At 47.5% G+C, this 24672-nt stretch overlaps 1 protein-coding gene and 1 long non-coding RNA gene across 25 annotated transcripts in view; one reads left to right on the top strand and one right to left on the bottom strand.

Annotated features, from left to right (window-relative positions):
* GNAS (GNAS complex locus) overlaps positions 1-13331 on the top strand; it is a 67443-nt gene extending 54112 nt beyond the window's left edge. For 6 of the 24 annotated variants that reach the window (XM_021077156.1, XM_021077153.1, XM_021077163.1 and 3 more), the window contains exons 3-12: positions 5966-6020; positions 6106-6225; positions 8247-8344; positions 11251-11305; positions 11441-11514; positions 11633-11691; positions 11803-11923; positions 12076-12206; positions 12444-12511; positions 12792-13330. In XM_021077156.1, coding sequence (XP_020932815.1) covers positions 5966-6020; positions 6106-6225; positions 8247-8344; positions 11251-11305; positions 11441-11514; positions 11633-11691; positions 11803-11923; positions 12076-12206; positions 12444-12511; positions 12792-12938 — 928 coding nt within the window. In that variant the 3' untranslated portion in view covers positions 12939-13330. Of the gene's footprint in view, positions 1-1776; positions 1822-2773; positions 3308-5962; positions 6021-6105; positions 6226-8246; positions 8345-11250; positions 11306-11440; positions 11515-11632; positions 11692-11802; positions 11924-12075; positions 12207-12443; positions 12512-12791 lie in introns of those variants that run through there. The other 18 variants (XM_021077151.1, XM_021077160.1, XM_021077158.1 and 15 more) reach the window with 9 other exon arrangements.
* The window catches only part of LOC110257458, a 64502-nt gene continuing 40032 nt past the window's right edge, over positions 203-24672 (bottom strand). The window contains exons 2-3 of the long non-coding RNA XR_002340070.1: positions 17231-17452; positions 203-1036 (exon numbers count right to left, since the gene is read on the bottom strand). This is a non-coding gene — a long non-coding RNA (uncharacterized LOC110257458). The remainder of the gene's footprint in view (positions 1037-17230; positions 17453-24672) is intronic.

The raw sequence follows: 24672 nt of genomic DNA on the forward strand, positions 1-24672 counted from the left end.
GCATAATTTTCCCCCTGCAACTTGCCGGGGGAGCCCTTCTCCATGAGACGAGTTAAGAAAAAAATGATTTGACCATATACCTTCTAGGTAAATATTTTGATGACAACTGGACGTGGCTTGCATTTTTTTTTTTTTTTTTTTTTTTTGTCTTTTTGCTATTTCTTGGGCCGCTCCTGCGGCACACGGAGGTTCCCAGGCTAGGGGTCGAATCGGAGCTGCAGCCACTGGCCTACACCAGGGCCACAGCAACGCGGGATCCGAGCCGCGTCTGCAACCTACATCACAGCTCACGGCAACGCCGGATCGCTAACCCACTGAGCAAGGGCAGGGACCGAACCCGCAACCTCATGGTTCCTAGTCGGATTCGTTAACCACTGCGCCACGACGGGAACTCCGTGGCTTGCATTTTTAAAAGGATGCCACAGCCACTGTTCACCTCAGCTTGAGTCCCCCAGACGGTAGGACATCCTTGAAATAATTCACTTCAAGTTGCCCCCCAATTTTTTAATTTTGAGAGAAAAGCTCCTCAGTGACCCAGTCTGTAACGCAGATGCAGCATTTAAACCAGAACTTCTCTTTTCTATTTTCTTTCTTAAAACGAGGAAGCGGCAGTCCCAGCTTTGTAGAGGAAGCCATAGGTAATCTCTGAGGATGTTATATTTAGCCTCTAAAAGTGACCTCCAGGGGAATTCTTCGTGTGAGTCTAGAAACCTTACTTTTATCTCGTCCAAACTGAGCCTCCTTTTTTCTTTCTCCTCGCTGCGGTATTGCAACAAAAGCAGTTTCCTTCTTCCCTAGGAATTCTCTGTGAGATGGGGCGTCCACCCCCCAAAGGGCGTCTGGGGGCTGCAGGGTCCTTTCCTCCCGCTCCGTCAATGTGCGCTTTGTCCGGGCTGGGCTGAGCTCTTAAATTTGCCTGAACTATCCGCAGACTGCTGTGCCGAGGACATTTTCAGAGTAACATGTAATATTCCTCTGACCTTCCGAAATGCAGAGGTCAAATGCGGATTTTCCTAACTCAACGCTAACTCTCTTCCTTACGTTTGGAAAAAAAAAAAAAAAAAAGAGTGCCATTAACACTGGTTGAGCTAATAAGCTAATCAATTACAAACCCCCCTAGATGGCTGAAGCCCTCCTGCTCTGCCCTCCTTTAAGGAGGGCTTCCTGCCATTCAGGAAGATTGGGGGGGGGCGGTTGGAAGGGGGGGTTCTTTTTGATTTTTTTGCTGCCTCATGGTCCAGACACACTTAATTGATGACAATTTATGGGGAACAATTATACATAAAGAAAAACATCTTATAGGTAGTTTCCCGACGACAAGAGGGGAGGAAATGAATATTGCAGCAGGAAACCAGGGGCAGACACCACCCAGGTCTCTCTGCCGTCTGTGTTCACATGCAACATGCCGAAGACGGAGGCCCCCCGACAGTCAGAGCCCTCGTGCGCTGCTATCATTCTCCAAAGAATTGTGCGATAAAGCACTCCTTGAGCTCCCTAATGCATGTACATTTAGGGAAAGCACAGGAAAATAATTATCCATCCCTTCTGTACCGACCAGAGTCTCCAGAGGACTCTGCTAATGCTGCAGCAAAGGTGTGGAATGCTTCCCTCTAGGCCTGCAGTCTCAGTAGACATTCCAATTTAGCCAGAAAGGCGGCCCAGGAATTAACGGGAGGATGGCGGCCCTTTGTTTGAGCATGTGGAGAGGCTGTGTGGGGTTTTTGGGAAATTGCGGTGCCTTGCAGATTAGGTGAGCTTTCAATCTCTCTTTAAAAGGGGCGGCGAAGAGGACCCGCAGGCTGCAAGGAGCAACAGCGATGGGTAGGCACATTCAAAAACAGAAAAACTTTGTGACACACACGCTTCACACACACGAAGATCATACCGGGAAACTGAGGATGCAGCCTGGGGAAGACACCCCAAATGATTTAAGGGCCATCAGCCATCTCATTATACGTCTGCGGACGACACAATTTCTTAACATCGCAAAGCAAGTGAAGTGCAAAACAAACTGGTTTTTTTTCTTGGCCATCCTTAAAGTATAATTCGATCCAGCTTGGGGGAGCTATAGATGTCAGCATTAGACCATCAGTTTCGGATTTGGAGAACTGATGTTTTTTCTGTATGGTTTCTGTCCCCCCCACGCCCCCCAGCGTTCCATTTGAATTGGCTACTTGTCTTTAAAACTGTCTAATAAATTCCTTCTATCCAGTAGTTGGTCTGATTTTAAAATGTCAGACCGCGTAGGAAAAAATTTTTTTACCTCTATTAAAATACGTGGTGCCACACCATCCTTAATTTTTTGGGGGGGGGGGGACTTTGGCACCTTGAGGAGGAAGGTCATTTGATAATGATCTTGAAAAGCCTCTGGTCCCTTTTAAATGTGTCAAATTTATTTTAATCCAAGGCACTTTACTTTAGCGAGTGGGTAGGAAATTCACGATGGCCTCCATCTTTTTCCATTCATTATTGATTTTTTTCTTCACTTCCTGCATCCGCAATACCCATCACACGCGCGCACACACACACACGTAGACACATACACACACAAACGCACACACACACGCATGCCAGGTAACCCGCTCCAGTACTGCTTGCGTATTCCGCACGCAGTGAGGAGGCAGCTATTTCTCCTGAGAACATGCGGAGCCGACTGACCTAGACTAGGGCATCTCAAAGAAATAGCTTCTGTGGCCTGGGAGGGGAGGGGCAAAGGATACCGGGGGTCGGGACAAAGTTAACTGACACATGTTTGTTCATCTGTTTTTTTTAGAATATATTCCCCCTAGATGATGGCTTCACTCGCTCACCTTCCCGGCTCTGTCCTATCACACTTTGCATGCTGGAATTGCCCGTCTTAGAAACTCTTCTAATAAGAATACTATTCTGTTGTGGGGGGAGGGGGGATGGGCCCTACCACCTAAACTCTAAAGATAACTGAAAAGCAAACAAACAAAAAAAAAAAACAAAAACAAAAAAAAAAACAAAAAAAGCCTAAAAAAAAACACAAAAAAATGTAATGAAATCCCTAATTGACAATATTGTAGTGTAACCCCCACCAAAGGCATCTACATAAAAAGTGATTGACAGTTTACTGTACCAAAAGTTGGCATCTGACAGCTATGGCAAGTCCTTCCCTCTTAAACAGCCTACTGTGTATCGTGTACTAGATGCTATGCCTGACCCCTGACCCCTACTGATACCTACTAACAGCCTGCTCGTCTCTCTGTGACTCTGTTCTACAAGTAAATCTAAGTATTAACGTGTGATAAATAAAAATTCTCTGCATGTCTCAGCAATCCCTGTATCTTGCGTCTGTCTTCTGTCTTTCTTTTGTCTGTCTTTTCCCACCCAGGGGGAAAAAAAAAAAAAAGGCATAAAGATAAAAAAAAGAGAGAGAACTTGGCGCAGCATCGCCTCCCCCTAACTCTTAGTCTAGGTGGGGGGTGGAGGCAGGGCTACTCCTTGCTTTATGCAGGGAGGGGAGGAGGGGCTCTGGTACCTCAAAGGTACTTCCAGCCCCCATTTTTCAGTCCCTCAGAATTCTAGCAATTGGTAACATAGTTTGGAGTGGTTAAGCAGTCAGAGACATCTCAAGACGTTTCTCTGAAGTTCACAATCAACGTTAAATTCATTAAGCCATAGTAAAAATTATGATAAACTTGCCAGCCCCCAGTATAATATCTCCATCTACAAAGTAATTGCTTCAATGGAGGGATTTTATGTTTTAGTATTACACACCCGAATTAGATTTTAGATTTCTATTTTAGCTGTTTTATACTTGATATACTCCCACGTCTATTCACATACGTAGATGAATACTGAACACGTTCTCAAAATATCCGTATTTAAGACTGGAAGTTTTCCAATTATCATACTACTACTTAGACCAAAATATCAAACTGAATGAAAGAACCTGGATTCTGGAAATAACTTTTCTCTTGCTCTGTGTTCATTTGGGTATTAAATACCCGGACGTATCTAATTTTAACTTTTGTGGGACCTTAAAACCGAAGGTTAATGGCTCTCATTACCAAGTGGAAACGGAGCTTGTTTCTAATGAATGGGGATGGATTCGTCCCCCGGGGGGGGGGGGTGTTAATTTGAACTCGTGGGTGATCTTTAGGGACAATCAAACGCATGTCCTTTAGAAATTCTCACGTTAGTGTAACTGATTCAGACTGCAGCACCAAGTTTAGACACTATTAGTAAATCCAGAAACATACAAAGCAGGATAGGCCCGCCGAGGGGTCAGGACTTGCCCTATAAGTACAAGGTGGTCTCACGAAGAGTCTGGGGCCCGGGGGCACGAATCCCACACTCCTGGATGGCAGCGCACCCCTCACTCATACCCGCCCCTGGAGTTCGGATTTGCAGCACTTTCACTTAACTGGCCACGGGGGGCTTCCTCCTCCCACCGGTCGTCCCCCACCCCAAAAACCTAGGCCCCATCACCGCTGATGGGAACGAAGCTAAACCTCTAAAGGAACTCCGAAGCCCTATAGGAAAGGGGCAGGGCCTAAAAGGCCGGTGCCACTGAGAGAGGGTTGACCCCGGAAAAGGGCAGGGCCCACCCCGCAAACAGACAGGCAAATATTTGCTTGGAAAGGATAAAATGGAAGGAAGGAGCCAAAGAGCCGGCTCTCTGGGGGCGGGGCCCTTGCAGGCGAGGCCCCGCCCCCGCCCCGCCCCCAGCGCAGGACCAGCTGCCACCCTCACAGCGGGAGCCACCCCGCTGCGTGTCCCTGTCAGCGTCCTGTCGTGTCTACGCCAGAGGTCCTGTGCTCAATTCCACGTCCCTGGGGCATCTGCAGAAACGGACTCTCGCGAGCCCTCCCTGAACGAGCCAGCAGGAAGGACACGAGTCCTGTCCCTTCTGCCTCTCACGGGCCCCTCCCTCCCCCAGCCTCAGTTCCCTAGGCCCCCGTGACACCACTGTCACGGCCCCGGCCAGGAGGTGCGTCCTGCAAGTGGGTCCTTCCCCCCCTGGAAACCAGGAGGTGATCTCTGGGAAACAGTCGTGGCACGATTGATGCCGCGGGCAGGAGGTCCTTAGCCCCCAAAACACAAACCCAAGCCCCTCCCCTGGCTGTGCCGCTGATGAAGGACAGTTTCCGGAAGACCCACAAGGACACACTCAACGTGTGTGCGGGGGGGGGGGGGTGACCCAAGAGCCGAAGAGCGTGGCCTTTACTTGGGGTCCCAGGGGCCCTGAATGCAGATCAGTCCACGAAGGCCGGCCTGCACATCCGAGCTAGTGGGTCCGGAGCATCGGTCCAAGCTCCTAACGGGGGGGCTGTGGGGCACACCGCCCCTCCTCCCCCCTCCAAGAAGCCCTGGATATTAGAGACTCCCGGGCGGGGGGCAAGTCTATTTCCCTCTATTCACCTTGAGGGATTAATATACATTAACGGCATCAACTAGACATGGCCCCTGCTGCCGGCTGCAGTGACAAGCACAGTGACTACTGAAACAAACAGGGCCCCCGCCTCGAATCTGTACCTAACACCACCCGCTACGTTCCCTGGCTGCCCGCATGCCAGCCCCAGGCTGACCCTGAACCCTTGCTCCCCCCACTAACTGTAACCCCTCCCCCCAATAACACATCATCCCCGCCACTCCCCTCCCAACAGGGACGCTATTAAAAGGTCAGGATGAACCTCGTAGGCAGTGCAGGTGTGCAGTGGGGGCCTTAAGGAAGTCGACCCCCATCTGCAGAGCAGAGGAGCCAGGCCCACTTGTGGTACAGTAGCCTTCATCCTTGTCCAGATGCCGATTTGGTGGCCTGCCCGCTTTGGGCACATGTCCTCAGACGCAGTCTGGGAGGTTATCTACCCCTTTATTCAGGATCCCACGACTCCTCCAAGAACAGAATACTATTTTAGTTGGAATGTTGTGATGGAAGTGGCCCCGGGCACCTACGTCATGCAATATGATGGCTTTTTTTCTTTCAATCCCACTGTAGTGAGAAGGCCACCAAAGTGCAGGACATCAAGAACAACCTGAAAGAGGCCATTGAAGTACGTGCTCAGTCCTTTCTGTGTCCTTTGAGCCTCCCTCCCAGACGGCGCTGCCCCCCCTGACGCTCTGCTCCGTCCCTTTCAGACCATCGTGGCTGCCATGAGCAACCTGGTGCCTCCAGTGGAGCTGGCCAACCCTGAGAACCAGTTCAGAGTGGACTACATCCTGAGCGTGATGAACGTGCCTGACTTTGACTTCCCTCCCGTGAGCGACGCCCCCCCAATGCACCCACCACCAGGGACCCCCCCAAACACACACGCACCACCAGGGACCCCCCCAAACACACACACACCACCAGGGATGCCCTATAACACACACGCACCACCAGGGACCCCCCCAAACACACACACACCACCAGAGACCCCCTATAACACACACCCACCACCAGGGACCCCCCCCAAACACACACACACCACCAGGGACCCCCCACGACACACACGCACCCCCAGGGACCCTCCCTCCAGCACACCTACCACCAGGGACCCCCCACAACACACACCTACCACCAGGGACTCCCCCCAGCACACACACCCCACCAGGGACCCCCCACAACACACACCCACCACCAGGGACCCCCCACGACATACACGCATCACCAGGGACCCTCCCTCCAACACATACCCCACCAGGGACCCCCCACAGCACACACATGCAGACCACCAGGGACCCCCCCACACCCTCAACACATACACAGGCGCACCTGCGTCAAAGCCTCCCTGCCGGCAGGACACTGCTGCTGGGCCAGGACACTGATGGGATTATTACTGAAACAACAGCAGCTAATCCTCATCATTCAGGCTTTCGTCAGGACGGGCAGGGGACGTTCTGCCACCCCTTGTAGATCTGCCCCCGGCCCCCGAGGAAACATCATGGCTCAGCTCTGCCGCTCTCACTGTATTCGACTGCACATTTTTATGAGCGAAAAAGTCCTGAGTTGTGGCAGCCTTAATTACTCCCTCCTGTACATCTTGTGACAAACAAAGCTGTGTACGAAGCACGGCGCCAGTGACCCTCGTCCGGCCGATGGACGGGACCCTGAGAAACCAAGGAACACAGGAGTACCGCGCCAGCTCTGGAGGTTTACAGATGCAGGACAGTCTCTTTTTAAACCATCTGCCCTTTAACCTTTGCTGAAGTCCTTGTCTGGGGGCAAGAGAAAGACGTTCACCTGCATCCCAACCCAGAGGCTGTCTTGTGTGCGCCCTGGCTGGCGAGCAGGGCCCTGTTGACAGGGTTTGCCTGCTTCAGAAAGGAAACTGCCCATGGTCCGAGCACAGAGGATTGGACCCCCTTGGGGGGAAGAAGAGTTTGTCAGAGGGCAGCGGGGAACAAGGTGGGACGATGGGCATGTCTGTAAGGCCCAGAAGCAGGAGGCTTGTCTGACTCGAAAACAATGGCGTATTGTTGCCATGGGTCAGGCTTTCGTGGGAATGTGTGTTTGTGTATTTTAAATGGGTTTGGCTGCAAACCGCTGCTAGTGAGGAAGCAGTGTTAGTGGGATGGCCAGGTGACATTTTCAAGATAGAAAAACCTTCACCTGGTAAACCCAGCACACGTAACGCCAAGGCTGGACTTGTGTTTCTGAGACGAGGAGAAAGAAGGCAGCCTGTTAGAAAGGCAGGGGACAGCGACATGCCGGCTGGTTGGTCCTCCGGCCACCGAGCTGCACACGCTTTTGATCTTTCTCCCTCTGAATTCACACTGGAGAGAGACCTTCTCTTTCCTTGTAAAGGGGAGCGTGCCCCCACGTGATGTGACCTGTGACCTGTGACCTACTGCCGTTGAGAACAACGCAGAGGTCGCTGGCCCTTGGCTTCTTCCTGGCAGACCGTCCCCAGAAGCACAGGGCAGACTGGCCAGCAGCTCCCGACCGTCATAGTTTTGGCCAAAGCTGAGAAAACGTGCCCCACAACCTCATCACAAAGACATGTCCTGTCCCCCCACCCAGAGCCTCCTGACCAGCTCACACCCTCCCGTAGAAGCGACTCTGAAGAAACCCAGTTCCTGGGCGGCCCAGTCCGGCCTCTCCCCCCCAGGCCCCCGACGCACAGGCTGATGACAACCCGGGAGCAGTAATTCTGGACTCGGGGGGGCCCTTGAGCCCGCCGACGTCCTGTAGGAACGCTCCTGCCTAAAGCTGCCTGGACATGGGGACCGGCCCTTGGGGTGGGTCTCCCGGGCGCCCTGCAGCCCCCTCCAACCCCTCTCCCTGGCCCTCCCTGCAGGAGTTCTACGAGCATGCCAAGGCTCTGTGGGAGGACGAGGGCGTGCGCGCCTGCTACGAGCGCTCCAACGAGTACCAGCTCATCGACTGCGCCCAGTAGTAAGTGCCCTCCCCGCCCGAGCCCCGCGGGGCACACCCCACACCTCCACTCCCACCGCCCCAAGGTACTTTCTTAGCAGCCAGCCAGGTAGTCTCACCTGCCTTGAGAAGGTTCTAGTCTGATGCATTTATCTTCTAGGGGCCTTCATGGCACGTTTTAGTGCAGCTACGTTATTTTATATAAACACTTAATGCCTGGCAGAGCAAAGTGATAATCACCTGCCATAAAGCCATGGTCGTCGTTAATTAGCTCAAAGTAATTAATTGAGTTGACCTGCAAGCATTTAGAGAGGTGGGACAGCTCTCACACTTCGGATAATGTGGCAATTTTGTATTGTATTTACCGCAACTGAAAAACGTGCCAAAGAGGAATGGTGAGGACAGACATGTGCTGCCCCCGCCCCAACCTCCCCACCGCCCGTAAGGGACCACAGCAGCTGCCAGGGTTCATCTCGCGTGGGCACCATGTTGGATGCCATTTCTTGTCCTTGTTCCTCATTCAAGGGGCCTCCCCTGCCAAGGGGTCCTTGCCCTGTCCTCCTGTCCCTTCAAGGCTCTCTTGCAGTGGGCCTGATGACGCCCAGCCGGGAGGCTGCCTTTAAGACAGCTTGACCACCTGTCTTACCCTGTGCATCGTGCGGTAGACACATGGCCTTCAGAGCCGTGAAAAATATCTCAAAGAGACCCTCTGTTTGCTCGTGTCGCACACATGTACCAAGCGGTCTCAGGCAACGTGCTCTCAAGTTGGACTGTCTTTTCTGACAATACGATAATCCTGTGTCAGCCCCTCGTGTAAGTAACTGAAACGCCAACAATTTGCTTTGGAAAATGTTCAGTAATCAGGACCCAGGGACGAGGCTGGCTCGCCAAAAGCTAAAATCGTGCATTACCCAGGAGCCCCGCGCCTGAGGAACTTGGGGCCACACAAAGCCAGCTCCCCAGAACCCCGTCATCTGCACAGCACCCGAGCTCCTCTTGGGGTCTGCGAAAGCTGTCCACGTCCCTTCACCGGCCCTGCTTTCCCACAGCAAGGGCACTCGATGCTTTTCACTTGTCACCCCTACAGCTATTTTGTGACTTAACACGCAAGCAAACTTGTATATTTTTTCAAGGAACAGAGAAACAGTCCATCTGGGCCGGTCGCCGTGACCCCCACCCCCACCCCTTCTTCAACAAAGTCCCTGATTTTCTCAAAAGTTTGAGCTTAAAGCTGGAAGTGCTAATTATAGTAACACAAAACACATGGAAATCCTGGAATTGTTTGCCTTTTGTTTTCTGGATCCAAGTCAGAAGCACAGGTACAGGATTAGGCAGCTTTGACCACCCCATTCTTAAGAGCCCTGGGGGGGCGGGGCGGGGTGTAACAACTTCATTAATTCAGTTTAGCCAGCTTTCTTTTTTTTTTTTTTCTTTTTTTTTTAAATCGCACACCATTTCAAAAGTTTTTTTTAAAAGTTTTTCGAAAGCCCTATCCACGCATGCCTGCAACTTTATCTGCAAATGGCAGCATGTGCACAGTTTATGGAAAGTTTTAAGGAAACTCCGAGAAAAAGAGAACAGAGCTTGACCCTTTTAAAATGTCTCCTTCCCCGGCCAGCCGCCTCCAGCAGCCCTGCCTTCTTCGTAGCCCGCCTGTTTCTGGCGTAACTGCCTTTAGGTTACGGCCGAGGTCCTGGGGACGTGCCCGTTCCTTAAGGTGCCTGTTTTTATTTGTTGAGCTGGGCTTTGGCTGGCCCCCCTCCAGATGTCTCTCTCACAAGATTTGGTGCTGATGAGCTATTTATAGACCTGTGGTTCGGTTGCCATGGCAACGTGCTGGAGGCCAGGGCGGCTGGGGAGCTATTTCTGGCCTGGTGCTGTAATGTAAGCCTGATTGGGCAAGTTAGTGTATCCTCGAAGCCAGACTCACTTTAAACTGGTGAAAAGGAAAGGGGGGGGGGCACCACCTTATAGAATTTCTTTAAATTTTTCTCGCTTTGATTTTCTTCTCTGATTAGCTCACTTTCCAACACCTCCCATCCCCCCTTCCCCCCCCCCCAAAAGCTGGTTTCCACATTAACTTTCCATGGTAATTACCTCAGTCCAGTCTTTTAAAAGTTATTTTTCCTAACAGTGTGTCCAGTCGGGCAACCCAAGCAAAGAGCCTCCCGACTCTGGGAGGGAGGAAGCATTCTCACCCCTAGACAGCCTTCTCACCCCTGAGACCCCCAGACCCCGCGCCGCCACGGTGCGCGCCCCCTGCCTGCCTGGGGCCCCAAACCTGGATGGCGGTGAGGTGCTTTGAAAGCTTCCTCTCTGGGCTGGTCTGCTTCACGGACCAAGCAGGACGGAAGGGAACTGGTGTCTGTTTCCTGTTCGGTGCGGTGCGGGCCGAGAGGGCCACTTCCTAAAAGGAGAGATACCCTTTCTGAGTTAATCCAGCAATCTCATCTTCATTCGTCCTTTGGGCGAAAAAAATCCTTGCTTCTTTTAAGCGTGCCCTTTTTTTTTTCTTCATTTTTTCAAAAACTCCCTGACATGGAAGTGTACAGTTTTCAAACGACTTGCCGTTTTAGTCAAAGCCAAACAATCTGAGGGTGTACTGTTTTACTCAGGCATTACCCAATGGCACACAGTCAGGCCTGATTTGGGGCCCTGGGCGGATGGATTTGCACAGAGCGAGTCTTTTCAAATTAAAACCAGATCAGATCCCCCCCCCCCAACTGGCCTGTGCTGTACCTGTAGGCCAGGGGTCCTGATTTATCTTAAATCCTATTTGCGCGAACCTTTGTAAGGCATCCGCTTGACCCTAATGAACTTCATGGGATGGTCGTTTTCGCTTAGCTGGACCTTGTGGCTGGGCAGGAATAGTGGGCAAATTGGCCTGAACGTGTGGTCACCCCCGTGTGTCTTTCTTCTGCTCCCAGCTTCCTGGACAAGATTGACGTCATCAAGCAGGCTGACTACGTGCCCAGCGACCAGGTATGCACCCCTTCTCACAGGGCAGAGGATGCAGAGTCTTCTTTCCAAGCCAGTCAGCATTTTTGCTCCAGGTTGGCAATGATTAACACTTGGGTTGGTTTTGGTGAGACCGCTTAATCTGAGACTTTGTTTTAGGACCTGCTCCGCTGCCGCGTCCTGACTTCTGGAATCTTTGAGACCAAGTTCCAGGTGGACAAAGTCAACTTCCAGTAAGTAAACGGTTCCTTTTTTTTAGAAAGAAAAATAGGTTTCTCGAGGTCCCCCCGCAGTGAGCATGGTGGACCATGGTAGCCCTTGTGGTGACCAGGCGTCCTCTCTCTCCTGCAGCATGTTTGACGTCGGTGGCCAGCGTGACGAGCGCCGCAAATGGATCCAATGCTTCAATGGTATGGAAGCCCTGGGCTTCTCCACTCTTTAAGGCTATTTCCCCCCGCCCCCGATGGTTCAGGCTCATGGTCACTCCTAACACTGCATCCTCTTTCTCTCTTGTGCCGAAGATGTGACCGCCATCATTTTCGTGGTCGCCAGCAGCAGCTACAACATGGTCATTCGGGAGGACAACCAGACCAACCGCCTGCAGGAGGCCCTGAACCTCTTCAAGAGCATCTGGAACAACAGGTTTGTGCGGTGACCCCCCGGCGTCCTCCCCACGGAGCTCGAGGCCCTGGATCTGCATGGTGCAGGGGAAGGAGTCCTGTGCAGGCACCCCAGCCCCCTGCAGAGAGGGCGCCCCCCTTCCCGGGCGCTGACCCCGCTCTCCTCCGTGTTAGATGGCTGCGCACCATCTCTGTGATTCTGTTCCTCAACAAGCAAGATCTGCTGGCTGAGAAAGTCCTCGCTGGAAAATCGAAGATTGAGGACTACTTTCCAGAATTTGCTCGCTACACTACTCCTGAGGATGGTACGTGTGGCCTCCTGCAGTGGGTCGGTTCCCCGCTGGTCCTGTGGGTCGTGCACACGTTAAAGAGTTTCTATTCTGGATTTTAAAGAGCACCTGAAGGAACAAACAGCCTTCCGGAATGGAAACCCCCCCCCCCCACTACCACCACACTCTTAGGGATCTGTGGGGGCGCAAAAAACAAAAAAACAAACCCTTATTTTAATTCCTTGAGTAACTAAATATTTATATTCTTCGCAGCAACTCCCGAGCCCGGAGAGGACCCACGCGTGACCCGGGCCAAGTACTTCATTCGAGATGAATTTCTGGTGCGTAGAGCCTGCCTTTCATCCTCTCTTGGCTGGTTCTCTTATTCCTAGGGGGTGTAGATTTACTTAACTCTAAATTCGGGGATCAAACCATCCAGTTCCTCACTGGCGTTTCACCAGTAGCCAGTGTGTCTCTTAGCCCTTGCGCCCTTTGACTCGGGTGTGTTTTCACATAATGTCAAAAAAGGGTGAGGGCTCCTTCTTAGACGACCCCACCCCCCAAGGGAGGGCGTGGCTTCTGGAGAGGCGGCACTGACCGCGTTTCCTCCCGTGCCCACAGAGAATCAGCACTGCTAGTGGAGACGGGCGCCACTACTGCTACCCTCACTTCACCTGCGCTGTGGACACTGAGAACATCCGCCGTGTGTTCAACGACTGCCGAGACATCATCCAGCGCATGCACCTCCGTCAGTACGAGCTGCTCTAAGAAGGGAACCTCTAAATTTAATTAAGGCCTTAAGCACAATTAATTAAACGTGAAATGTAATTGTACACGCGGTTGATCACCCACCATAGGGCCTGATTAACAAAGCAACCTTTCCTGTCCCTCAAGTGATTTTGCGAAACCCCCTTTACCCTTCCGCTTGCTTAAATATTCCAAATTTAGAAAGCTTAAGGCGGCCTACAGAAAAAGAATTTAAAAAAAGGCCACAAACGTTCCCTCTCTCTTTAAGTAACTAAAATAATAGCAGCAAACAGAAATAAAGAAATAAAATAAAAGAAATAAATGAAATAAATGAAACAAATGAAACAAATGAAATAAATATTGTGTTGTGCAGCATTAAAAAAAATTCAAAATAAAAATTAAAAGTGAGCAAAGGACGTGACTCCCGTGAATTATTTGCGGTCTCGAGCAAATAATAATAAATAACCCATTGTTCAGAGCTTGACTGCATCAAGAGTTGGGAGGCCCCCATGTTGAGGTGACAAGGCCCCAAGGTTAAAAGTGGGTGTAAAGTCTTGCCATTTTGTTTTTGTTGACCTAATCTTGGGTTTCTGCAGACAATGAAAAATGTCCACCATAACCCCTGCTGAACCCATGCTCCATAGAAAACCATCAAGCCCCATCAAAGAATTCTATAGTCTGATCATTGCTGCCCTACCCAAAGAGTCTACCACCTTATACCCTTACATAGTGTTCCATGGTGCACCTGCTTACCTAGTCTCCCCAAAATAAGTGTTTGATTTTGGGGGCTCTCTATCCACCTTTAAGATAGGGACTCAATTAGGTGGGAGGAATTTAGGAATGCAGTTTCAAATAAGGAAAAGTGGAAGTTACTCAGGAAATGGTGCACGATGTACATGTAAGTCAAATGATCACATTTCACACTTTAAGTATAATTTTATCAATCACAGCTCAGTAAAGTGGGGGGGTGGGGGGGGAAGCTGGTACAAAGCTATCAAATAATTAGAAAGCAAAGGGGTAGCAATTTGGGTGAAGATTTAAGCTGGATCCCTACCTCATTCCATATACAAATAAACTCAGTGTAGGTCAATCACATATGTTTAAGCACAAAAAATACTTTTAAAATGGCTAGTTTCACAATTAAAATCTTGGTCTATAGAAGGCCTCTCTAAGCATGACCTAAGATCCAAGAACCATGATGGGGGGTCGGGGAAGACTACAAAAATTAAAAGCAAATATGAATGTGTGTGGGGGTCGGGATGGAGACTGAGTGAAAATCTTTAACAAAGGGTTAATTTCGCTAATAAGCAAAGAGCTCTTAAGAATTAATAAGCAAGCCCATCACAAAAAATGGGCAAGACACATGAACAAGCAATTTCACTTTTTAAAAGGGTATAAATAACCAATCACCATTGGGGAAACCACACAACCTCACTCATAATGAGGTGCCATACAAATAAAATGATCTCCCACCATTGTTGGGGAGGACGGGGTGGCCATCAGAGCTCATGGGCCCCACATCAAACCCAGTGACCCCTCCATGGGGTGCGGCTTGGACCCGAGGTCCACATGGGCTCCCTAGTCTTTTGCCCCCAGGCTCATCCCTTAAGCGTGGTCACCCACCGTGTGGCTTCCTGGAGGGGTGGTAAGGAGACATCCGCTTGCCCCTGCATCAACTACTGTACCCTCTGAAGCTGGCCAATGGGACACTAAGCAAATTGATTCTGTAATTTAGACCCAAAGCCCACTTCCTGTCCCGTTTTCCAGATCAAATTAATCCCGGCCAATTAATCCTCAAGAAGAGTGTACCAGCAGTGAGAAAAATGTGCCCCGTGGGGGCAGAAAAAGCAGCAAATACTCCGTGGCCACAAACCTCCCCAAAGCTTTCTATATAACATTTATTACCTATGAAATGTATGCTTACTAGGTAGATTTCGTTACAAAACGACCCTCAGAAGCCCCCCCAGATTAACGCAGTCTCCTCAATTAACACACACAGTCTACATGGGCACGTGCTATGCAAATGCAGCCAGAAGACCAGCCCTCAACTCCCATAATCCTCCCAAATAGGCCTCATACGCACAAATAATTAAAACCTGGGCAACCACAAGCCCACCTTCCCCAACACCCGTCCAAGAGAAGCACCAAGGAAGACGAAGGTTGACCGTCAGCCCCGAGCCTCTCATCCAAGACGGCCGCCTGCACGCCCCGCCCACACAGACATTCTAGAACCTTCTCTGAACAATGCATCTAAGATTATTGCCACAGCACGAGCCACGCAGCCGTCAAAATCAGAAGAGTCTCAGGCGGAAGCACATTTACACGTAGAAAACTATGGCCCAGAACCCCGCCCGCCCCCACCTCCTTGCTGGTCAGCCCCGGGGGAGGCCCTGTGATGCCATCTACAAAGAGGGCAGTAAATGTCACCGGCTCACACACGGCCCGTGTGCCAACTACGTCACCGCCCAAGGAGACAGGTTCACCTGTGACCGCCGTTTTACCACCACGTAAACGAGGCCTAGAGAGGCCAGAGCGACTCGCCCCGGGAGCTCAGGGCTGGGAAGACAGGAAGATGGGCTCTAAGCCCGCCGTGCGGCCACTGCACTGCCCTGTCCTTCGGGAAGAGCAAGGCGAAAAGAGGGCTCCTGCTGTCGTGCCTCAGATGTCGCGTGTCAGAGCGACTGCACGGGGAGATCCTGCCTGGCTCCGCGGATTCCACATCCAGTGGTGGTGCGGCCGGGGGCCAGGCGGGCAGGGGGTCCTCCTCCCTCCGGAAGGGCCCTGCACGTGCGCCTTCCCTCCCCCGGCTCAGAGGTTCGCCGTGGGGCCACCTGCAGGCGCTCGTGGGTTGGCCACCCCTTCGCAGGGGGTTTACCCTTTGGGCGCACACTCTTCCGTTTTCCCTGCCCCCTGGCACCAAACATAGCGTTTGCAGGGCTGTGTTAAGACCTCCGTTCTAGGATCTTCAGAAAGCCAATGATGGTTTCATCTCAATATCTGACTGCAAGAAGCCACTGGGCTTTTTACCTTTTTTTTCGAAAGGTAACGATTTGGGCCAAACTTTATAAAGGTTTATAGGCCAAATGTTAGGCATAACTATTTTTTGATCTTTTAGAGACGAAAAAAATAACAATAATAATAATAAACTGCTAAGCCCCCTGATGAGGCTTCCTATGCGGAGGGTATGGAACTGGGCAGATTTTTTAGCCACTTGTACTTTTATTTAAATAAGGGCAAAATTATAGCAAAAGAAACGACCTCCTCAGCAAAGCCCTCTGTCAAATGGCATTCTTTTATCCTAATGGTTTCTTAGACAACTTTGGTCATCTTTTTATTCAACAAATATACAGAGGATACAGCGTCTATGCCAGCTCCTGGGAGTTCTGCTCTTGGGGGGTTTATATTCCATCAGGGGAGACACGCATGCACCAAAGAATTGAAAGAATTACAGATGATGACAAGGATGGGGGCCCTGGGGAATAGGAGGTATTTTGGGGGGGACTCCACTTTAGATAGACTGGCCAGGGAGGGCCTCTCAGAGAGGTGACTTTCCTCATGGGTATGCACAGGATGACAAGGAGCTAGTCATTTCCGTAACACGATACTACTTTTTTTTCTTTTTCAGCCACACCTGCAGCATATGGCAGTTCCCGGACCCGGAATCGAGTCCAAGCCAGAGTTGTGATCTAGGCCACAGCTGCGGCAATGCCAAACCCTTAACCCGCTGTGCCGGGCTGGGGATCAAACCTGCGCCTTTGCAGAGACAAGCCAGATCGTTAACCCACTGCGCCACGGCGGGAATGCCACGCATCACTATTCCTGGTTAATGTTAGTTATTCAAGCATGATAACTAATATTTACAGAGCACTTTACACAGGACAGGCCCACTGTCCCAGGCCCTTTCTGTGGATTATCCCATATAATCACTTGGAAACCCTAGAAAGATATACCCTATCATCTGCACAAGATGTGCCCAACCTGTATCCCATTGTACAAAAATGAAAAAGGTAAATTATATCTAAAACAATGTGAATAATTTATGCAAATTATGCTTTTAACAATGGTTTCACGAAAAAGACCACGTAAGAAGCACTTAATCTGTGTAGTTGCTACCCAGGTTTCTACTTTAGAGTTGGGGGATTTGGTGTCTCCATGATGATTTTCCTGTGTTTAAACATTTACATACTAGGAAAAACCAAAATGTTCTGCTTTTGTCTGTCTTAGGCTCTGTATCATTTAAGAAGGTATTCGGCTGCAAGTAACAGAACTGTGACTTGGAGAGGCACAAACAGAGGTTTTTATCTCTCACTTACCAAGAATTCTGGAGGCAGGTGTTATTTCAGCAGCTCATCAATAGCAGGGCCAATGGCTCCACGATTCTCTTGGCCTCCCTCTCGGGGTTGCAAAATGGTATGATGTCTTAGTCCAACGCAGAAAGAAGAAAAGGACAGCCCAGGCAACTCTCTCTCATCAGGAAGCCAAATGCTTTGCAAATGCCCTTCATTCTCTCCACCATGTGAAATACACATAGATACCTGGATAGCAAGATGAAGACTTACATGGCTAGATTAAATAGCTCGCTTGCTGGACAGACAGGGAAGTATTTGTTCATGAACACTATCATACACACATGTATTTATAATTTTTTGTTGCCTGTATTTTGATGGAATATCTAGAAAGATACATCCAGGGCCTGTAGTTTTGTTTTTTTGTTTGTTTGTTTGTGTTGTGTTGTGTTTTGTTTTTTGGCTGCAACCACAGTATGCAGAAGTTCTCAGGCCAGGAACTGAACCTGTAACCACAGCAGTGACACCACCAGACCCTTAACCAGCTGAACCACCAGGGAACTCCCCAGCCTGTCATTGTTAAGGATTTGTCAAGATAACAGGTAAAAACTTTCCAATCATGAGACTAACTTGCATAATTCTATGTAAATCAGATTGAGAGCCTAGACGAAATAGATGATTTTCCAGGAAAATGTGATTTATCAAAATTGACCCCACCAGAGACAAAAGAAATCTAAACAGACTATTAAAATGTAGGGGGTGGGGAGAGGGAATGCAGAGGCTGGTTAGAGAGCACTGTGACAAAAGGCTTCGGGCTCTTGGAGTGAGAAACTTGTCAGTGGAAGGAAGCATGAAGGGCTTCTAGGTCAGCAGTGTCTGTTTCTCAATCTAAATGCCAATTAAACAAATATATTCTATTTGAGAAAATTCATTGAACTGTATACCTATAATGTGAATTTTTTCAGTGTATATACTTAAAAATTGTTTTCTAATGAAGAAAAGGAAAAAGGCACCAGACCCAGCGAGTTCTATAGGGGAATCCTTCTAAACCTTTAAAGGCCAAATAATTCCAATACCACTTAAATTATTCCAGCATATAACCAAAGGAAATTTTCAAAATTATTTTTATGAAATGTAACTTTGATTCTAAATCATACCAAAGATTCCATCCAAAAATAAAATTGTGGGAGTTCTCTTCTCGGTAGGAGAGAATATGACTAGTATCCATGAGGACATAGGTTCCATCCCTGACCTCGCTCAGTGGGTTAAGGATCCAGGATTGCCATGAGCTGTGGTGCAGGGCACAGACGTGGCTCAGATCTGGCATTGCTGTCGCTGTGGCATAGGCCAGCGGCCACAGTTCTGATTCCACCCCAAGCCTGGGAACCTCTGTTATGCCATGGGTAGAGTCCTAAAAAGACAAAAATAAAATAAAAATAAAATTACAGACCAATATCACTTATGAATATCAGTGTGAAAATCTTATAAGCAAGGAGAATCCAACATTAGAGTTTAAGAAATCTTGCCTAGGTGAGATTTATTCTATGAATTCAAAGTTGATTCAATATTAGCAAGATAGTGATATTTGCCAAAATTTAATATTCATCACTCATATGTATGAATATGACAATATATATATTGTCTTTTTAGGGCCACATTTATGGCATATGGAAGTTCCCAGGCTAGGGGGTCAAAACAGAGCTGCAGCTGTCAGCCTGCACCACAACCACAGCAACACCAGATCCGAGCTGCACCTGTGACCATGCCACAGCTCACACCAACAGTGGTTCCTTAACCCACTGAGCAAGGCCAGGGATTGAACCTGGATACTACTCAGGTTCATTATTGCTGAGCTACAGTGAGAACTCCTCATTTCTCTTTTTAAAAATCCAATAAAATAGTGATTAATAAATGCTCCTTAATATGAGTCTATGTAGCATATATACATATATATCATTTATATATATGATACATATATAAAATATATTTTTCTCCAAAAACCAGTATTTTACTTAATGAGGAACATCTTTTAGATGTTCTTTTTCCGCTAATGTCAAGGACAAGAATCAAGAAAGACAAGGATGCCGCACATTGACACACTATCATTTTATCAAACATATAAGCCAATTCAGTTAGACAAAAAAAGCAATTAGATCTGAGAATTGGAAAGGAAGAAGTAAAACTATTTTTTATGCAACTGATACAATTAAATATCACAACTCCCCCCCCCAAAAAAATCACAGGAAAGCAATTACTTAAAAATGAGAATTAAAAAGCAAGTAAATAAGAACAATATGCAAAAATCAATAGCTTTCCAATAATTGCTTTTCTTTCTGGCTATTCTATCCAACAGCTGACTTGAACAACACATCAGACTGCAGAGACACACAGACCTAACAGACACATACTACAGAAGAAACATTGTGCTCAAATGCCATGAAATATTCTCCAGGATAGAGCACATGCTAGTTCACAAAACAAATTTTAACACATTTAAAAATATAAAAATCATTTCAAGTATCTTTCCCATCTAAAATGGAATGAAACTAGAAGTCAAAAGAGTAAGAAAATGAAAAAAAATTCACAAATATGTGGAAATTAAACAAAACGTTCTTGAACAACTATTGAGGAAAATAAAAGGGAATTTTAAAAGAATTTTGAGATAGGAGTTCCCGTCGTGGCACAGCAGAAACGAATCTGACTAGGAACTATGAGGTTGCGGGTTCAATCCCTGGCCTCGCTCACTGGGTTAAGGATGAGGCATTGCTGTGAGCTGTGGTGTAGGTCGCAGGCACGGCTCAGAGCTGATGTTGCTGTGGCTCTGGTGTAGGCTGGCAGCTACAGCTCTGATTGGACCCCTAGCCTGGAAACCTCCATATGCCACAGGTGCGGCCCTAAAAAAGACAAAAAGAAAAGCATTTTGAGATAAACAAAAAATGAAAATATAATATGCCAAAACTTACGGGATATAGCAAAAGAAGCACTAAGAGGGATGTTTATATTGAGAAGCTTCTACACTATAAAAGAGAAATGACCTCAAATAAACAACATAACTTTACATCTCAAAGAACCAGAAAAAGAAGAACAAACTAAGCCTAAAGCTAGCAAAAGGAAGGAAATAATAAAGATCAGAGCAGAAATAAACAGAGAATAGAAAAATAGAAAAAAGTAGGACCTGGTTTTTTGAAAATATAAACACAAAGCCAACACATAGCTAGCCTAACGAAGAAAAAAAAGAGAAGATTCAAATTTTAAAACCAGAAATGAACGTGGAGCCATTACAACAGATGCCTCAGCAATAAAAAAAGATCATAAGGGCTTATTATGAACAATTGTATGCCACCCAACTGGTAACCTAGATGAAACATAAATTCCTAGCTACAACCTGCCAAAACTAAATCCAGAAGAAACAGAAATTCTGAACAGAGTACTAACAAATAAAGAGACTGAATTAGTAATCAAAGCCTCTCAGCAAAGAAAAGCCTAGGACCAGATGGCTTTATGGGTAAATTCCACCAAACATTCACAGAAGTTTGTTTTTTGTTTTTTGTTTCTTTTTGTCTTTTGTCTTTTTAGGGCTGCACCCACAGCATATGGAGGTTCCCAGGCTAGGGGTCAAATCAGAGCTGTGGCTGCCAGCCTGCACCAGAGCCACAGCAACGCTGGATCCGAGCTGCGTCTGCAATCTACACCACAGCTCATAGCAAGGCCGGATCCTTAACCCAGTGAGCGAGGCCAGGGATCGAACCTGAAACCTCATGGTTCCTAGTCAGATTCGTTTCTGCTGCGCCACGACGGGGAACTTCAGAAAAATTAATTCTTAAACTCTTCCAAAATAATAGAAGAAGAGGAGGCAGTTTCAAACTCATTTTATCAGGCAGCAGCATCCTGCTACTAAAGCCAGGTAAACATCACAAGAAAAGGCTACAGGCCAATATCCCTGGTGGACACAGATGCAAAGATCCTTAATAAAATACTAAGAAACCAAATTCAGTGAGACATGAAAAGGATCATATACCATGAACCAGTGGGATTTGTCCATCCTGGGATGCAAGGATGGTTCGACATGTAGAAATCAATCAATGTGATACATTTTATTAACAGAATGAAGGGTAGAAACCAAAGGAGCGTCTCAATAGATGCAGAAAAACATTTGATGAAGTTCAGTATCCATTCATGATGAAATCTCTCAACTAAATCAGTATAGGAGGAACTTACCTCGACACGATAAGGCCATATATGAAAAGCCCATAGCTAATACCATAATCAGTGGGAGAAAACTGAAAACTCTTCCTCTAAATTCAGTTTAACAAACAAAACAAAACAAGGAAGTTGTAGCCAGAGCAATTAGACTAGAAAAAGAAATAAAAGGCATCCAAATTGGAAAGGAAAAGGTAAAATTAGCTCTGATGACATGATCACGCGTAGAAAATGCTCAAGACTCAACAACGACCAAAAAAAAAAAAAAAAAAAAAACCTGTTAGAACTAAAAAGTTAATTCAGTAATGTTGTAGGATCAAAAAATCAACACACACACACGTTCCCGTCGTGGCTTAGGGGTTAACGAATCCAACTAGGAACCAGTAGGCTGCGGGTTCAATCCCTGGCCTTGCTCAGCAGGTTGGAGATCTGGCGTTGCTGCGAGCTGTGGTGTGGGTTGCAGACAGGACTCAGATCCTGCATTGCTGTGGCTGTGGCATAGGCTGGTGGCTACAGTGCTGATTCGACCCCTAGCCTGGGAACCTCCATATGCCGCGGGAGTGGCCCTAGAAAAGGCAAAAAGACCAAAAAAAAAAAAAAAAGAATCACAATTCTATACGCAAATGACAAATTATCCAAAGAAGAAATTAAGAAAACAATTCCATCACAATAACAAGAATAAAATATTGAGAAATATAACTAAAGAGGTGAAAGACTAGTACACTAAAAATTATGAAACATTGACAAAGAAAATTAAAGAAAACACAGGTGACTAGAGAGCCACCTTATTTTCATGAGTTGGAAGAATACCCAAAATGATCTATAGATTCAATGCCATCTTTTTTTTAAAAAAATTTTATTATAGTTGTTTACAATATTCTGTCAATTTCTGCTGTATAGCAAAGGGACCCAGGTGTGTACGTATATGTGTGTGTGTGTATATGTATATATTATATATATATTCTTTTTCCATCTTATCTTAATATCACGTTCTATCACAAGTGATTAGATATAGCTCTCTGTGCTACACAGCAATTCTTCATGGCTTATCCATTCTAAATGTAATAGTTTGGATTCAGTGCAATCTTTATCAAAATCCCAAAGGCAATCTTTACGGAAATAGGCATTCTTTTTCTTTTTCTTTTTGTTGTCTTTTTGCCTTTTTTTAGGGCCGCTCCCGCGGCATATGGAGGTTCCCAGGCCAGAGCCACAGCAATGCGGGATCCAAGCTGTGTCTGCAACCTACACCACAGCTCAGGCAACGCCGCATCCTTAACCCACTGAGCAAGGCCAGGGATCGAACCCACAACCTCATGGTTCCTAGTCAGATTCGTTAACCACTGCGCCACGACGGGAACTCCAGAAATAGGCATGCTTTACAAAAATCCTAAAATTAGCATGGAACAACAAAAGTCCCCAAAGAGCCAAGCAATCCTGATCAAGAAGAACAAAGCTAGAGGCATCACAATTCCTTATCTAAAAATATATTACAGGAGTTTCCTGGTGGCTTAGCAGTCAAGGATTTGGTGCTGTCACTGCTGTGGCACAGGTCCAATCCCTGGTCCCTGAACTTCTGCATATCATGGGCACGGCCAAAAAATAAAAACTATACATATATAGTTTTATTATATATATAAATATATAGTTTATTTATATATATAGTTTTATTTATATATATTTATATATATAGTTTTATATTTTTATATATAGTTTTATTTTATATATATATAAAAGCTACAGTAATCCAAACAGTATGGTACTGGCATAAAAATGGAAATTAAGGAGCAATACAACAGATCCCGGACATAAACCCACACACCTATGGTCAGTTGACTTTTGACGAGGATACCAAGGAGGAAAGGAGAGTCTCTTCATTAAACGGTGTGGGGAAAACTGGATGTCCACATGCAGAAGAATGAAACTGGAATCTTATCTCACAGCAGCCATAAAAACCAACTCAAAATGGATGGATGACTTAAACATAAGACCTGAAGCCATAAAACTAACATAAGAAAACAAAGAAAAGCTTTTTGACATTGGTTTGGGTGATGACTTTTTTGGATATGACACTGAAAGCACAGGCAGCAAAGGCAAAAATAGGCAAGCAGGATTGCATTAAACCAAAAAGCTTCAGCACGGCAGCAGAAACAACAGAGTGAGGAGGAAACCTACGGATTGGGAGAACACATGTGCAAACTATCTATCTGATAAGGGGTTATTTCCAAAAATTTGCAAGGAACTCACACAACTCAAGAGCAAAAAAAATCAGGAGTTCCTGTTGTAGCTCAGTGGTACCGAACCTGACTAGTATCCATCAGGTCATAGGTTCGATCCCTGGACCTGCTCAGGGGGTTAAGGATCTGGCGTTGCCATGAGCTGTGGTATAGGTCACAGAAGCAGCTTGGATCTGGCATTGCTGCAGCTATGTTGTGGGCTGGCAGCTACAGCTTGGATTCAACCCCTAGCCTGGGAACCTCCATATGCAGCAGGTGCAGCCCTAAAAAGTCAAATACAATAAGAGCAAAACCCCCCAAATAACCTGATTATAAACTAGGCAAAGGACATGAATAGATATGTCTCAAAAGAAGACATGCAAAGGGCCAGCAGGTATGTGAAAAGGCCTTCAAATATCATGAATCATCAGGCAAGTGCAAACAAAAGCTACAATGAGGTATCATTTCACACCTGTTAGCATGGCTATTATCAAAGGGGCAAACGTGTCAGTGGGGATGGGGAGACGGAGAACCCTTGTTTGTTGTTGCTGGGATGTGCGTTGGTCCAGCCATTATGGAAAAGTGGCTGAGATTCCTCAGAAAATTTAAAATGCAATGACATTATAATCCAGCCATCCTACTTCTGGGTACTTGCCAAAGGACATGCAGACCATCTATTACAAGATCTGCTCACGCAAGCCTTGGGCACAGTCGCTAAGACAGAAACAGCCTACATCTGTCTGCGGACCCATGGATAAACCAACTACTGCCCGTATACGCAATGGAATCGTATTCAGTCTTAAAGAAGCAAGTCCTGCCCTTTATGATAATATGAATGAAGCTAGATGACATCACGCAGAGTGAAACAGGCCAAGCCCAGAAAGGCAGACACTGTGTCCTCTCCCGTAGGCGTGGTCTCCAACCCAGTCGCACTCACAGACGCAGAGTCACGGTAGGTTGCTGGAGGCTGGGCGGCGCGGGGCGGGGGGCGGGGCCGGGGCCGGGGCGTGGCCGGGGGCGTGGCCAGGGTGGGGCCGGGAGATGTGCGGGAGATAG

This window comes from Sus scrofa, chromosome 17 (assembly GCF_000003025.6).
Source record: "Sus scrofa isolate TJ Tabasco breed Duroc chromosome 17, Sscrofa11.1, whole genome shotgun sequence".
Taxonomy (NCBI): Eukaryota; Metazoa; Chordata; class Mammalia; order Artiodactyla; family Suidae; genus Sus; species Sus scrofa.